Genomic DNA, 17,305 nt, shown 5'->3' on the forward strand with positions numbered 1-17,305 from the left:
CCTCCGACCGCAGCAGGGCCGCTACTCACCAGGCCCCACACCCTGTACCCAGACACCCGTACGTAATGATACCTGGACTGGGCCCCTCCTCAGTACACACGCCCACCCTCTAGTCATCTAAATGGCCCTGGTGCTGTGGCTCAGTCCCTGGGTTTTTGGCTGTTGCCCGCTGTCGGTGGTGTTGCTTTCTGTAGTGTTCAGGCACAGTGTCCAGGCATCATGGTCGGATTGGGATGCTAGGCTATAACTCCCACTTGCTACATGGTCCGCCCACCCAAGGGAAATCCACTTGGGAGGTGTGAAGTGCTCACTTAACCACGACTGCCAATTCCCAATTAGCAATAACCTTAAGCCGCGCCCCGCGGACAGTGGTAGTTATGAGTGGTCAGCGGGGCAGGTGAGTGGGGTTGGGATTGCCCCCGGAGTGGGAACACACAATCCAGGTGGTGGCATGGCGGACCCGCGGGCGCGGAGACACCCATCCACCCCCCCACCCCCTCCCCTCCGATGGCGGCCCACCCCGACCGAGGCTGTCACCCCCGGTGGCTCGCCCACCCCCTTCCAGGCATTGGGACAGCAACCCCAGTGCCCAGGGCTATTTGCCTGTGAGCCAAGATGACTACTCACCTCCTCGGGTCCCCACAGCAGCCCTCCCACCAGTTTCACATATTTAAAAAGGTGTACTAATCAGTGCCCGCATGGCCACTTACTGGGGAGACCATTAGATCACGACAAGCTGATGGATAGGGGGTCGCTCCTGTTAATTGTATGAAGATTGGGCTTATTGGTTTCTCGCCAAACTCCCTTGTGACTTAACTGGACTAGAAATTCTCTGCCTTCCTGACTCACTTGATGTCACTTCCCATTTTAGCTGTGCACCTATCCCTACTGAACCTTCTCTCAGGATCCCAGCCCCCTGCCAAGTTAATTTAAACCCTCCCCAACAGCACTAGAAAACCTCCCTGCAGGGAAGCTGGTCCCATTTCGGTTCAGGTGCAAGATGTCCCACCATCCCCGAAAACGGTCCAAAGTCGCAAAAAATCTAAAGTCCTCTCTCCTGCACCATCATCTAGACTAACCTCCTATTTCTACACTCATTAGCACGTGGCACCGAAAGTAATCCAGAGATTACTATCTTCTTGGGTCCTATTTTTTAATCTACTTCATAGCTCCCTACGTTCTGCTTGCAGGACCTCATCCCTTTTTCTGCCTGTATCATTGGTACCAATGTGTACCACAATATCTATCTGTTACCCTCCCCCTTCAGTATTCCCAGCAGCTGGTCAGTGACATCCCTGATCCTATAACCAAGGAGGCAACATACCATCCTGGAGTCTCTTTTGCAGCCGCAGAAATACCTGTCTGCTACCCTTAAAATTGAATCCCCAACCATCATAGCCCTGACATTCTTCCTCCTCCCCTCTTATGCTGCAGACCCATCGATAGTGCCATGAAATTAGCTGCCATTGATGAGGAGCAACATCTTCTCAGCAGCTACCCTGTCCAACCCCCAAAGAATCTGAAATGGTGCAATAAGATTGCCTCTTCATTTTTCAAATCTCCAGTGAACACAGGCCTACTCTGCCCGTAAAACAAATCCCTCATCCCAGGAATCCACCTCGTGTACCTTCTCTGAACTGCCTTCAACGCAAATGTTTTTTGAGGTGATTTCTCACTCTGAATGTTTGGGAAATGAATCAGCGCTAGGTTCAATGTTCTCATTTCTGAAAAACGCAGATCAGCACTAGTTTAATCTGGGCAACTTCTGCACTCAGCTGACTAATCCATAACCAAACAGTTGTTCAGTCAGACAACACCTGCAGGAAAGCTGCAGAGCTACTTGTTAAAGCTATTAACTGTGCACTTCCTGAACTCAAGCTTGCAAGCTTTGGCTGATTTCCCCATGTAGCCAGAAAATGCTGCTTTCACTTCCCATTGACTCAAGTGAAACTATGAGATCCCCCTCACCCCCCAATGTACCCAGAAGACTCTGCTTTAGCTGGTCCCCTCACTGGTGGCCATTTTGTTTTGCATGTTGAGATCCTGTATTGGAATAATCATTTGGCTAAATTCTCCTCACTGTCCCTTTTCTACAGCTTGTCACAGCTGAAAGTACAGCTAAACTCAATTTATGATCAGGAGATTTTCAGTAACTGTGAGTGTACATCAAGTGGAGGTGCGCGCTGGACTAAATATTTTGCCTTTCTGACATCATAACCTCATCAATTAGTATTTGTCACATTTGGGGCACTCTATAATCAAAGTATTTCTAACCATGGCACCGTGTTGTCAATAAACTAGGACCCTAGGTTCCCTGTACATGATTTTTGCTGCTTGGGGTGAGTATAATCAATCCTTAACATTGAACGCCATTACTATTGTCGAATCCACAACCATCAATATTGCGGGGGTCACCATTGATCAAAATTCAACCAGACCGGTCACATAAATGCCGTAGCTACTAGAGCAAGTCAGACACCGAGTATTGTGCAGTGTGTGGGCACCTCCTTGTTCCCCCCAAATATCTCTACCATCTACACCACAAGTCAGGATGCGATGGAATACTCTCCATTAGCCTGGTCAGTGTCGTTCCAAAATCACTTGAACCTCAAAGTCATCCAGGTCAAAGCAGCCCATTAGATCTGCACCCCATCTTTCACCATAAACATACATTCACTCCCTCTGCCACCTGTGCACAGTAGCAGCAGTGTGCACTATCCATCCACAGGGTGCAAAGCAGCAACTCACCGAGTCTCCTTCAATGGCACCTTTCGAAACCACAACACAGAAGGACAGCAGATGAATGGAAATACCATTATCACCATGTTCTCTCTAACACAGGGTTTTCAAACTCAGGGTCGCGACCCACTTGCGGGAGGGTCGTGGAGCAATCAGTTGTGGCGTTCCCGATCGCGGCGAGAAGTTCCCAACTGCTGCGATCAGCTTTTAAGAATGCCGGCCGCGGGCAGTCCCCGATTGGTTGCGGTGTATGAGGGGGCAGGCGGCGCGAGGTTGGGCTGTGTGCTGGTCACCGCGCTCAGAGTGGTGGGGGTGGGGGAATGGGCTGACGGGCGTCCACGTGGATGCGATGCTAACAGTGGTGGCCCAAGCTTGGAGCTCCGCTCTATTTCCCTTTCTTTGCGACTGTGTGAAGAACTGAAGATGGGTCATTTTGTAATAAAATAGAGAGGGCCAGAGATACAAACAGACCAGGATCTCACAACTAAATCTGCTGGAGAGAGCTTCCCAGGAGAGTCCACGGTAGGACAAGGCAGTGCTGGTGTGAGCTGTATCCCGAGATCCAGGGACTCTGGTGAACAAACAATTAAGAAGAAACTGAAATAGGAAAGATGGGGCGTGATTCTGTGATCCTGAGGCTAAGTGTTGACACCGTGGCGTTTCCCAACGGCGTCAACATGGCCTCAGGATCAGCAATTCTGGCCCCGACAGGGGGCCAGCATGGCACTGGAGCGACCCTCGTTGCTCCAGCTGCTGATCCCAGCGTCAACTGGCCGCCGCGGGGTCCGCGCATGTGCAGTGGCACCGGCGCCAACGCGCGCATGAGCAGTGGCTCCCTTCTCCACGTCGACCCCGACGCAACATGGCGTAGGGCTACAGGGGCCGGCACGGAAGAAAGGAGGCCCCAGCACGAGAGGCCGGCCCACCGATTGGTGGGCCCCGATCACGGGCCAGGCCACAACGGAGGGCCCCCCCCTGGGGTTGGACCACTCTTTCCCCCCAACAGGCCGCCCCCGGACCCTTCCATGCCGAGGTCCCGCCGGTTGAGAGCAGGTTAGAACGTCGCCGGCAGGACTCGGGCTTTTTGTTGTGGCCGCTCGGCCCATCCCGGGCCTAGAATCGCCGGGGAGGCCCCGTGGAGCGGCCCCCGGCTGGCGCCGCGCCAGCCCCTCTGCGGAGAATCGTGTCCTGGCGTCAGGGGGGCGTGGCGCGATTCGTGCTGGTCGCGGCGATTCTCTGGCCCGGCCCCGGGCTGAGAGAATCCCGCCCATGATTTCTTGAGGGATGGCTTTTATTGTGCCAATGCAAATCAGGATGCAAAGCCCATGTGTGTTATATGCAGGGAAGTACTGACAAATTAAGTTTAAAACCCTCAAATCTTCAAAGGTATTTGAAGACTAAGCATGGAGAGTTCGAGGACAAATATCTTGATTTTTTTCAAAGCATGCAGCAAGAAATTAAATCGTCAGCTGATGTCCTTAGCAGAAATGTAACATTAAATGACGAAGCAAGAGAGATCGTGAGGACCAAGCAGGCCCAACTGCCACATTACTTTTATACTTTTTTACTTTTATACCTTTTTCAAATTGTGTGTGTCGGGGGGAAACTGAAGTGACATCACAGAAAAGCTGTGACCTGAGTGGCTGGTTGGGAATCGACACTAAATTAAAAAAATTAAGCATTGGTAACTAATTAAACATAATTACTTAATTATAATTTAGTGGGGTATCTAAGCTAGAGATCGGAGAGTACTATATTTAGCTTTCGCATTTATATTTGAAATCTAGTGCTAGGAAACAGATAGTTAACAGTAACTTTAAAAAAAATTAAAAATATATTTTAAAAATTTTTTAACTTTTAATTTTAATTAATTGACGCAATGTCAGTTAGAGGGGTGCAGTGCTCTGACTGTGAGATGTGGCAGGTCCGGGAGGCTTCCAGCGTCCCGGATGGCTTCATCTGCAGAAAGTGCACCCAACTGGAGCTCCTCACAGACCGCATGGTTCGGTTGGAGCAGCAATTGGATGCACTTAGGAGCATGCAGGTGGCGGAAAGCGTCATAGATCGCAGTTATATAAATGTGGTCACACCCAAGGTGCAGGCAGAGAAATGGGTGACCACCAGAAAGGGCAGGCAGTCAGTGCAGGAATCACCTGTGGTTGTCCCCCTCTCGAACAGGTATACCCCTTTGGATACTGTCGGGGGGGGGGTAGCCTATCAGGGGAAAGCAGAAGCCAGAGTAATGGCACCACGGCTGGCTCTGATGTTCAGAAGGGAGGGTCAAAGCGCAGAAGAGCAATAGTAATAGGGGATTCTATAGTCAGGGGCACAGATAGGCGCTTCTGTGGACGTGAAAGAGACTCTAGGATGGTATGTTGCCTCCCTGGTGCCAGGGTCCAGGATGTCTCCGAACAGGTAGAGGGCATCCTGAAGGGGGAGGGCAAACAGGCAAAGGTCATTGTACATATTGGTACTAACGACATAGGCAGGAAGGGGCATGAGGTCCTGCAGCAGGAGTTCAGGGAGCTAGGCAGAAAGTTAAAAGACAGGACTTCTAGGGTTGTAATCTTGGGATTACTCCCTGTGCCACGTGCCAGTGAGGCTAGAAATAGGAAGATAGAGCAGCTAAACACGTGGCTAAACAGCTGGTGTAGAAGGGAGGGTTTCCGTTATCTGGACCACTGGGAGCTCTTCCGGGGCAGGTGTGACCGATATAAGAAGGACGGGTTGCATCTAAACTGGAGAGGCATAAATATCCTGGCCGCGAGGTTTGCTAGTGTCATACGGGAGGGTTTAAACTAGTATGGCAGGGGAGTGGGCACGGGAGCAATAGGTCAGAAGGTGAGAGCATTGAGGGAGAACTAGGGAATAGGGACAGTGGGGCTCTGAGGCAGAGAAGACAGGGAGAAGTTGCTGAACACAGCGGGTCTGGTGGCCTGAAGTGCATATGTTTTAATGCAAGAAGTATTACGGGTAAGGCAGATTAACTTAGATCTTGGATTAGTACTTGGAACTATGATGTTGTTGCCATTACAGAGACCTGGTTGAGGGAAGGGCAGGATTGGCAGCGAAACGTTCCAGGATTTAGATGTTTCAGGCGGGATAGAGGGGGATGTAAAAGGGGTGGCGGAGTTGCGCTACTGGTTAGGGAGAATATCACAGCTGTCCTGCGGGAGGACACCTCAGAGGGCAGTGAGGCTATATGGGTAGAGATCAGGAATAAGAAGGGTGCAGTCACAATGTTGGGGGTTTACTACAGGCCTCCCAACAGCCAGCGGGAGATAGAGGAGCAGATAGGTGGACAGATTTTGGAAAAGAGTAAAAACAACAGGGTTGTGGTGATGGGAGACTTCAACTTCCCCAATATTGACTGGGACTTACTTAGTGCCAGGGGCTTAGACGGGAGCATCCAGGAGGGCTTCTTAAAACAATATGTGGACAGTCCAACTAGGGAAGGGGCGGTACTGGACCTGGTATTGGGGAATGAGCCCGGCCAGGTGGTAGATGTTTCAGTAGGGGAGCATTTCGGGAACAGTGACCACAATTCAGTAAGTTTTAAAGTGCTGGTGGACAAGGATAAGAGTGGTCCTAGGATGAATGTGCTAAATTGGGGGAAGGCTAATTATAACAATATTAGGCGGGAACTGAAGAACATAGATTGGGGGCGGATGTTTGAGGGCAAATCAACATCTGACATGTGGGAGGCTTTCAAGTGTCAGTTGAAAGGAATTCATGTTCCTTGTGAGGAAGAAGGATAAATAACGCAATTTTCGGGAACCTTGGATAACGAGAGATATTGTAGGCCTCGTCAAAAAGAAAAAGGAGGCATTTGTCAGGGCTAAAAGGCTGGGAACAGACGAAGCCTGTGTGGAATATAAGGACAGTAGGAAGGAACTTAAGCAAGGAGTCAGGAGGGCTAGAAGGGGTCACGAAAGGTCATTGGCAAATAGGGTTAAGGAAAATCCCAAGGCTTTTTACACGTACATAAAAAGCAAGAGGGTAGCCAGGGAAAGGGTTGGCCCACTGAAGGATAGGCAAGGGAATCTATGTGTGGAGCCAGAGGAAATGGGCGAGGTACTAAATGAATACTTTGCATCACTATTCACCAAAGAGAAGAAATTGGTGGATGTTGAGTCTGGAGAAGGGTGTGTAGATAGCCTGGGTCACATTGAGATCCAAAAAGACGAGGTGTTGGGTGTCTTAAAAAATATTAAGGTAGATAAGTCCCCAGGGCCTGATGGGATCTACCCCAGAATACTGAAGGAGGCTGGAGAGGAAATTGCTGAGGCCTTGACAGAAATCTTTGGATCCTCACTGTCTTCAGGTGATGTCCCGGAGGACTGGAGAATAGCCAATGTTGTTCCTCTGTTTAAGAAGGGTAGCAAGGATAATCCAGGGAACTACAGGCCGGTGAGCCTTACTTCAGGGGTAGAGAAATTACTGGAGAGAATTCTTCGAGACAGGATCTATTCCCATTTGGAAGCAAATGGACATATTAGTGAGAGGCAGCATAGTTTTGTGAAGGGGTGGTCGTGTCTCACTAACTTGATAGAGTTTTTCGAGGAGGTCACTAAGATGATTGATGCAGGTAGGGCAGTGGATGTTGTCTATATGGACTTTAGTAAGGCCTTTGACAAGGTCCCTCATGGTAGACTAGTACAAAAGGTGAAGTTACACGGGATCAGGGGTGAGCTAGCAAGGTGGATACAGAACTGGCTAGGTCATAGAAGGCAGAGAGTAGCAATGGAAGGATGCTTTTCTCATTGGAGGGCTGTGACCAGTGGTGTTCCACAGGGATCAGTGCTGGGACCTTTGCTGTTTGTAGTATATATAAATGATTTGGAGGAAAATGTAACTGGTCTGATTAGTAAGTTTGCAGACGACACAAAGGTTGGTGGAATTGCGGATAGCGATGAGGATACAGCAGGATTTAGATTGTTTGGAGACTTGGGCAGAGAGATGGCAGGTGGAGTTTAATCCGGACAAATGTGAGGTAATGCATTTTGGAAGGTCTAATGCAGGTAGGGAATATACAGTGAATGGTAGAACCCTCAAGAGTATTGAAAGTCAAAGAGATCTAGGAGTACAGGTCCACAGGTCACTGAAAGGGGCAACACAGGTGGAGAAGGTAGTCAAGAAGGCATACGGCATGCTTGCCTTCATTGGCCGGGGCATTGAGTATAAGAATTGGCAAGTCATGTTGCAGCTGTATAGGACCTTAGTTAGGCCACACTTGGAGTATAGTGTTCAATTCTGGTCGCCACACTACCAGAAGGATGTGGAGGCTTTAGAGAGGGTGCAGAAGAGATTCACCAGAATGCTGCCTGGTATGGAGGGCATTAGCTATGAGGAGCGGTTGAATAAACTCGGTTTGTTCTCACTGGAACGAAGGAGGTTGAGGGGCGACCTGATAGAGGTCTACAAAATTATGAGGGGCATAGACAGAGTGGATAGTCAGAGGCTTTTCCCCAGGGTAGAGGGGTCAATTACTAGGGGGCATAGGTTTAAGCTGAGAGGGGCAAGGTTTAGAGTCGATGTACGAGGCAAGTTTTTTACGCAGAGGGTAATGGGTGCCTGGAACTCGCTACCGGAGGAGGTGGTGGAAGCAGGGACGATAGTGACATTTAAGGGGCATCTTGACAAATACATGAATAGGATGGGAATAGAGGGATACGGACCCAGGAAGTGTGGAAGATTGTAGTTTAGTCGGGCAGCATGGTCGGCACGGGCTTGGAGGGCCTAAGGGCCTGTTCCTGTGCTGTACATTTCTTTGTTCTTTGTTCTTTGTACAGGTAAGTAATAATGGTGTGTCGCGAAGGTTGGCCGCTGTGGGTCACGAACATCAGCCCGTATGTCCCGCAAACATCAGCCAGCATGGGTCCCGAAGATCCACCGGTTGGTAAAAGCGGGTCCTGGGGAAGAAAGTTTGAAAAACACCGCTCTAACACCATCCTGACTTGGAAATATATCATCATTTCTTCATCACCGGATCAAATCCTGCCCAGTGGCAGCCGTGCGTACCATCTACAAGATGCACTTCAGCAAGTCACCAAGGCTCCTTCGACAGCACCTTCCAAACCCATGAGCAGCAGATAACTCGGAACACCCCCACCTGGAAGTTCCCTTCCAAGTCACTCACCAACCATCCTGCTGTGGAAATATATCACCGCTCCTTCACTGTCACTGGGTCAAAACCCTGGAGTTCCTCCCTCCCTAAAAGCAATATGGGTGAGAGACTGCAGCGGTTCAAGAAGGCAATTCACCAGCACCTTGGGTTGAATTCTCCACCGGCGGGAAGCTCCATTTTGCCGGCAGCCCGGGGGTTTTCCGACGGTTCGGGGCTGCCCCACAATGGGAAACCCCATTGACCAGCTGGCATAATGGAGCATCCCGCTGGCGTGCTGAAACAGAAATGTGGCGCGGTGTCATGTGAGAGTACCTTTAAGAAATGGATGTTTAAGCAATGTACCTTTAAGAAATAGAGCTGATCATATTACTGAAGTGATGTCAGAGGGTGGGGGGAGCTGAGCTCACTTCTGCTTTTTGCGTTTCAGTTTGAGAAGGCTGCTGGGAGTGTTTGTGTGTTTTGCTGAGAGCTGCATGAAGAAACACAGAGCTGGTCTGTTGACTTCTGCAATCTAAAGACTATAAATATATTGAATGTAACCTAATGTGCTCCTATTTCTGAAGGTTTGAAGTCTTTTGGATGTTTAAAGGAACAGTTTGAAGGATTATTTATTGTTGTAGTCTTTTGGGTTATCTTTGAAGTAATGGGTGTTAAGATATTCAATGTTTGTTTTTAAAAGGTTAACTTGAGTTCATAGAATAAACATTGTTTTGTTTTAAAAACCACTTGTCCATTTTTCCTGTATCTCACCTGGAGAGCACGCCGTGTGCTTCCCACACCATAATCTATTAAAAGTTGTGGGTCGGTTGAACTCCATGAAACACTTTGGGGTTCTGTAAACCCGGACCCATAACAGCGGCGAGACAGAGAAACTTTTTCCATTTTATACATAACACCAAAACTACACAACCCACCCAAACAACACCCAAATCTAGCCAGTGACACCCACATCCCTTGAATGAATTCAAAAATCATTCTAGAGTAAGTGTGCTCCTCCTAATCTTTCTTCCCTCTTTGCAACACTTGTACTTGTTTGCATAAAATCTCATCATCATCTCACCTTCAACTAAATTTACCAATCCCAATGAAGCTAAGCTCAATGATAGCATGGGCAATAGTGCAGCGGCCCTATCTCCCATTTATGCAACAGGAATTGGTATTAGGACCCCTGCTTTTCTTGATCTCTATGAATGACCTAGATTTTGGTGTCCTGTACACAATTGTCAAAATTTGCAGGTGACTCGAAGCTTGAACTGTGAGGAGGATAGTAATAGACTTCAGGAGGACATAGGCTGGTGAAATGGGCTGACATGTGGCAGATGAAAGTTAATGCAGAAGTGTGTGATGTGATGCATATTGACTATGCAAAATGGGTGATTCTAAAGAGGGTAGAGGAGCAGAGGGACATAAATCATTGAAGGTGACGAGGCAGGCTGGAAAGTGCTTAATAAGGCATATGGCCGTTTGACTATCTGAGTTGCTCTTGCAGAGAACCAGCATGGATGTGATGGGCTGAATGTACTCCATCTGTGTTATAACCATTTAGTAATTCATGTACAACTCGTTTGGTGATATCTGAGCCACCTCTTGTTCCCGATGTCACTGGGTTCCCAGGCTCCATCTGTTCTCGAGACCTAAGATTTGGGGTTCCTCCAACCCCAATTCTCCATTTTTCTGGTTCCCTGCTGTCCCTTGTGTTACAGATTACTGTTACAGTTGCTCTTATATGGCAGGCTGTTGTAATGTTCTTGTTTGGCAGCACTGTAACTGCCGATGCTTAAAGCTTTCTCTCTCAGGATTATGTGATATAACATGTTCATGTTGCGGTGAGAACTGTGTAGCTCTAACATCCTGGGTTTTCTTTTTGTTTACAGAGCAAGGAAATTGGCCAGCAAATGCATGAGGAGCTGCTAAAGGTCACCAATGAGCTGTACACTGTGAGTATCAGCTATTAGTTTTGCAAGAACCAAGATCTTTTAAAGTGAACATGGTGTCTGTGCCATCATTCTGCAGCAGCTATTTTGTTTCCCTTAGTTTCTGGAGAATATTCCATATGCCATAAGGTGACAAGCAACTGTAACCCATTTCAGGAATTATCCATCTAAGCCAGTCCAAAGGCAGTTACAGCACGGAGTTAGATACAGAGTAAAATCCTCCCGACACTGTCCCCATCAAATAGTCCCAGGACAGGAACAGCACGGGGTTTGGTACGGTACAGAGTAAAGCTCACATAAACACCGTCCCCATCAAACACACCCAGGGTAGGTACAGCACGGGGTTAGATACAGAATAAAGCTCCCTCTACACTGTCCCCATCAAACACCCCCAGGACAGGTACAGCGCAGGGTTAGATACAGAGTTTAGCTCCCTCTACACTGCCCCTATCAAACACTCCCAGGACAGATAGAGCACAGGGTTGTATACAGAACAGAGCTCCTTCTACACTGTCCCCATTAAACACTCCCAGGGCACTTAAAACATGGCATTAGATACAGAGGGTGCGGGGCAGCACAGTGGCGCAGTGGTTACCACTGCTGCCTCACGCCGCTGAGGACGCGGGTTCGATTTCGGCCCCGGGTCACTGTCCGTCTACAGTTTGCATGTTCTTCCCATGTCTATGTGGGTCTCACCCCCACAACCCAAAAGGATGTGCAAGATAGGTAAATTGGCCTTGCTAAATTGTCCCTTAATTGAAAAAAGAATTGGGTATTGTAAATTCTAAAAAAAAAGATACTGGCCACTTCCCGCTGGAAACAGGACGGGTGCCGGCCGGCAGATCCTGGGAGAGGCCTTCCCCTGGATTCCTGATGGCTGTTAGGCCTCGCGAGATCTAACCAGATCGAACGGCCACCCAGCATCTATCGGCCTTGTTGAGGAGACCCCAGACAATAACTGATTAGTACTAGACCCCACAAATGGGGACCAGGCACACTGGCATTTGGTGTGCAATCGAAGGCCCCTGTGTGGTCACTCCAATCTCTTCCTGCACTAGGGAGCTCCGCAACCACAGTACAGGATATATGGCTAAGTGTGGCCTCGGCGGGGCGTTCCCTTCCGGGCGCCGAACAAAAACGTGCTACAAGCACCGGAAATTATCCCTCGATTCCTGCCCAGAACGGACTCCATTTTTTTGCTAAATCACGCCCAGAGTACAACGCCCTCTACACTGTCCCATTCACCTTCTGTTTCCCCAATACCACCAATCACTTGTGCTGACCTCCTGTCCTTCCCCCAAGATCCTCTGTTGTGGGCCCACCCCTCAGATCAACTAGGTGGCTTCCTGGCAGTACATGATTCAATATTGCATTCCTCTTGAACAGCTCCCTAATAAAAAGGCCAAAGGCCCACTATCAGGGACTCCTCGAACCTCATCATTCAGGCAGTGGATCTGTTCCTGATGGGTGAAGCTGAATTTCTTGTTCAGTGTCTCCATCTTTTAAACGGCTGACAGGCAGTAAAGCCTTTAAACAAGCTCCGAGTGAACAAAAACACAAGACGGAAGATTTTTTGAAAAATGTTCAAGATGTTCAGCATCTGATAACTCTTCCAAGGTGATGGGCAGAATGCTGAGCTGCGATGAGACTGCCTTCTTGATTGATTGAAGATACGCTACCAAGGTTGTTAGACTGTAATCTAAGTCAATTGAAAGAAAACTCCTCAAACAGAAACCCATCCGGCCAACATATTAATAACCAGCTCCTGTCATCTCACACAGAAATGATAGCCCAGATTTTCAGATAGAATATTGATCTAACTGATTGGCCCAGTCTGCCCCTGCCATGAATGACTGTACTAAGGAAGGACAGGGCATGCTGTGAAATCGTAACAGGGAGCTTGCAGCCATCTCATACTGGGAGTCTGGAGGCAGTCAGCTTCGGGTTGGAAAATCGGCTCCCCAGCCTCTCTCAGAAGGGTCAGTGTGTTATTTATGATCAGGTGGGAAGGGGTGAACTGACTCCCCTCTGTTCAACCTCCTCGGCTAGACACAACAAATATTCAAGTTTCTTTTTCACAAGGATATGCCTTTTCCAGAGTAGATTGTATCCTAATTGTGAACAATAAGGAACCAATCAAATGACGTTTTCTGGAGTCAAGAAAGAGCAAATTTGTTCGCCACTAAACCCAAGAAAAATAAGAAAAAAGGCTCCGTCCAGCATTTGGCACACACACATCAAAAATTAGTGGAATGTTTTGAGTCAATTTGTTTTTTAAAGGTAAAAGAATATATGGTTAAGTGTCCTTTGTCCTTCAGGCCTACATTTTAAAATGTTGCAGCCGATTTGCATTAGCTGATTTCTTGGAAACGGTCAGATGTAGACGATATACAATTATTACAAGATCTCGGCTTGCTGGTGGGTTTCTGAGAGAATTTGTTTCTTTAACCAGGTGACATGTTTAATCCTAATGAGAGAGAGTGAGAGAACAACCTTGAGCTTGTTCCCTCTCAAGACTCTCTTGACACTACCTGTTTCACTTGCAATCTCTCCCTAGTGGCCGAGCAGCCTTGCCTTGAAATACTTTAACCATAATGTATTTCCAAGAGGTTTTGGATGGATCTGTCTCTGTGTCAGCTATTGTTTGATGATGTAGCCCTTTGCATTTTTAATGTTTCTTCCTTAGAGAGTTGACGAGTTTCAGTGGGTGCCATTTTCAACCCACCCCGCCATGCTCACCTCCCCCGCCATCTTTGCCCTTTTCCCAGTGGTTAGCACTGCTGTCTCACAGCGCCGAGGTCCCAGGTTCGATCCCGTTCTGCGACATTGTCCATGTGGAGTTTGAACATTCTCCCCGTGATTGCGTGAGTTTCGCCCCCACAACCCAAAGATGTGCAGGGTAGGCGGATTGGCCATGTTAAATTGCCCCTTAATTGGAAAAAATGAATTGGGTACTCTAAATTTATTTTTAAAGTCATTGTGCTTTTCAACGCCATCTTTGCCCTTGTCTCTGCCTTCTCTGTCTCCTCCACCTTTGCCCTGCCATCGTCCTTCTCTCCCACCTCCCAGGTTTGGACGCTGCTGCTGTACTCCGGGAATGGCCCAGTGGCTACTTTCCAACACCTTCAGTGGAGTTCTGGTGAGCGGTACCTGTGGCTCCTTGTGTTAAAAAATCAAATACACGTTCTGCCCACATGGATGACTAATAATAATTATTATTATTAGTGTCACAAGTAGGCTTACATTAACACTGCAATGAAGTTACTGTGAAAAGTCCCTAGTCGCCACATTCCGGTGCCTGTTCGGGTACACAGAGGGAGAATTCAGAATGTACAATTCACCGAACAGCATGTCTTTCGGGACTTGTGGGAGGAAAACAGAGCACCCGGAAGAAACCCACGCAGACATGAGGAGGACATGCAGACTCCGCACAGACAGTGACCCAAGCCAGGAATCGAACCCGGGTCGCTGGCGCTCTGAAGCAACAGTGCTAACCACCATGCTACCATGCCGCCCACGTGGGGGACAGGATCAGTGGGTTAGCGGATGCCACAAAGATTGGCTGGATGGTTAACAGTGAGGTTGAGTGTCTTGGGTTACAGGAATATATAAACGGGGTGGTCAAATGGGCAGAAAAATGGCAGATGGAATTTAACCGTGAAAAGTGTGAGGTGATACACTTTGGAAGGAGTAATTTGACAAGGAAGTATTCAATGAATGGCCTGACACTCGGAGGTCCGAGGAACAAAGGGAACTTGGTGTGTTTGTCCATAGATCTCTGAAGACGGAAGGGCAGGTTAATAGGGTGGTGGAAAAGGCATTTGGGACACTTGCCTTTATCAATCAAGGCATAGATTGGAAAAGCAGGGGGTCATGTTGGAGTTGTGTGGAACTTTGGTGAGGCCACAGCTGGAGTACTGTGTGAAGTTCTGGTTGCCACATTATAGGAAGCTATGATGGCACTGGAGAGGGTGCAGAGGAGATTCGCCAGGATGTTGCCTGGGATGGAAGATTTAAATTATGAAGAGAGATTGGATAGGCTTGGGTTCTTTTCATTGGAGCAGAGAAGACTGAGGGGCAGCTTCATCGAGGTGTACAAGGTTGTGAAGGACATGGATTGGCTGGATAGGGAGCAGCTGTTCCCCTTAGTTGAAGGGTCAGTCATGAGGGAGCACAAGTTCAAGGTGAGGAGCAGATTGTTCAGGGGGAATGTGAGGAAAAGTTTTTTTACCCAGAGTGTGTGCACTGTCTGGGAGGGTGATAGAAGCAGGTTTCCTCACATCCGTTAAAAAGTACCTGGATCACTGTCCGTGTGGAGTTTGCACATTCTCCCCTTGTTTGCATGGGTTTCGCCACCACAACCCAAAGGTGTGCAGGGTAGGTGGATTGGCCATGCTAAATTGCCCCTTAATTGGAAAAAATGAATTGGGTACTCTAAATTATAAAAACAAAAGTACATGGATGAGCGCTTGCACATCATGACACTCAAGGCTACGGGTCAAGTGCTGGCAAATGGGTTTAGGTAGGTAGGTAGGTCAGGTGTTTTTCACGTGTCGGGGCAGACTCGATGGGCCAAAGGGCCTCTTCCGAACTTTGTGATTCTGTAATATCAAGATTCCTCGCAGAAATCTGTCGGGATACGAAAAGCTTTTGCATTCAATCAGTATTTAAGAAGTATCTGACAACAGAAACATCATCTCTTCTCATCCTTGTTTTCAAATCCCCACATGGCCTGGCCCCTCTCTATGTCTGCAATCCCATCCAGCCTCTCAAATCTCTGTGCTCCCTACAAGTCTGGCCTCTTGCGCATCTCCCAATTCATCCCCCCAGTATTGGGCCCTTAGCTCTGGAATTTCCTCCCTAAAACTCTATGCCTCTTTCTTAGCTCAACCTCATTGACCAACTTTGGTCACCTGACCCAATATCTCCTCATGTGGGCTTGGCGTCAGATTTTGGCACCGTTGCTCCTGGATATTTTACCACGTTCAAGGAGCTGTTATTCTGAAGTAGTTGTGGATTGTGAGGGTCGTTAAACCATTACTATCTCTCTCTCTCTCTGCCAGGTAATGAAAACATACCACATGTACCATGCGGAAAGCATCAGCGCAGAGAGCAAGCTGAAGGATGCCGAGAAGCAAGAGGAGAAGCAATTCAGCAAGTCAGGAGACATCAGTGTTAACCTGCTCCGGCACGAAGATAGGCCGCAGCGCCGTAGTTCCGTGAGGAAGATCGAGAAGATGAAGGAGAAGGTATGATCGAAGCAGCAGGCACTTCCAATGTTGAAAGGGTTTGGGTAGCTTGGACTGAGAGAATAGAAGGGAGTCAAGCCCTCCACAGAATTGGTGTGTATGATGAAATTAAGAGGTTGCACAGCATGCTTTTTATTATTCATTTTTGGCATACCGGCGCTGCTGGGGAAGCCAACATTTGATGCCCATCCCTAATTGCCCTTGAACTCACTCGACCATTTCAGAGATTATTTCAGAGTCAGGCAGCCTGGCGTCACATATCGGCCAGAACAGGTAAGGACGGCAGATTTCCTTCTCTGAAGAGGATTAGTGAACCAGATGGGTTTTTATGACAATCAACAATGGTCATTATTAGTCTTTTAATTCCAGATTTTTATTGAATTCAAATTTCACCACCTTCCGTGGTGAGATTCGAACCCAGGTCTCCAGAGCATTACTCTGCGTCTCTGGATTATTAGTCCAGTGACAATACCACTACACACTGCCTCCCCCAGTACTGAGTCAAGGGCAAGATGTGGCTATTGGTTTGGGTCTATGGTATGACGAGGCCTATAAAAGAAAGAACTTGCATTTCTATAGCACCGTTTACAATGTTGGTCAAGGACTTTATAGCTAATAAAGTACTTTTGAGGCGTAATCATTGTTGCAATGAGCGAAACCTGGAAGCCAGTTGGCACACAGCAAAATCCCACAGGCAGCAACGGGATGAGGACTAGATAATCTGTTTTAGTGACAAATAAATTTCTCAAGACTGTCCTATTCTTCGTTAAAATAGACCATGGGATCTTCTACAGCACCTCCAAAGGCAGAATTTTCCTTGATTTAATATCTGGCCCAAAGTCTGCACCTCTGACAATGCAGCAATCCTTCAATGCTACACTGGAGATATGCTCAAGTCTGTGGAGCGGAACTTGAACCCAAAGCCTTCTGACGCTACCGACACTTTAAAAACATGTTGGATAATATTTAGTGCAGGTGACAAGAGTCTCATCCGCAGGTTGGAGAGCCGGAAAGAGACCCTGTCACCTCCTTTCAGGTAGGCACTCTAAATTAAGTGCCCACTAAGCATTTAAATTTACAACGTTGGGGCTTCACCCAGATCAAGGATCCTGGAATCAAGGAACCTGGGAGTGGATATTCACCCCCTACCACCACCGTGGCCAAATGTTGCTGGTCAATCAGTGACCAGCGCCTGTGCATTGGGGCAGCACCAACAGGAGCAGTGGCAGAACCAACAGGGATGGTGGCAACTGCTG

At 48.1% G+C, this 17,305-nt stretch overlaps 2 protein-coding genes across 4 annotated transcripts in view; one reads left to right on the forward strand and one right to left on the reverse strand.

Annotated features, from left to right (window-relative positions):
* srgap3 (SLIT-ROBO Rho GTPase activating protein 3) overlaps nucleotides 1-17,305 on the reverse strand; it is a 978,679-nt gene that overhangs the window by 900,417 nt on the left and 60,957 nt on the right. The window lies entirely within an intron of this gene.
* LOC140388250 (SLIT-ROBO Rho GTPase-activating protein 3-like) overlaps nucleotides 1-17,305 on the forward strand; it is a 184,103-nt gene that overhangs the window by 124,718 nt on the left and 42,080 nt on the right. The window contains exons 3-4 of the mRNA XM_072472094.1: nucleotides 10,741-10,803; nucleotides 15,864-16,049. Of these exons, the coding sequence (XP_072328195.1) occupies nucleotides 10,741-10,803; nucleotides 15,864-16,049 (249 nt within the window). The remainder of the gene's footprint in view (nucleotides 1-10,740; nucleotides 10,804-15,863; nucleotides 16,050-17,305) is intronic.

Source organism: Scyliorhinus torazame, chromosome 13 (assembly GCF_047496885.1).
Source record: "Scyliorhinus torazame isolate Kashiwa2021f chromosome 13, sScyTor2.1, whole genome shotgun sequence".
Classification (NCBI taxonomy): Eukaryota; Metazoa; Chordata; class Chondrichthyes; order Carcharhiniformes; family Scyliorhinidae; genus Scyliorhinus; species Scyliorhinus torazame.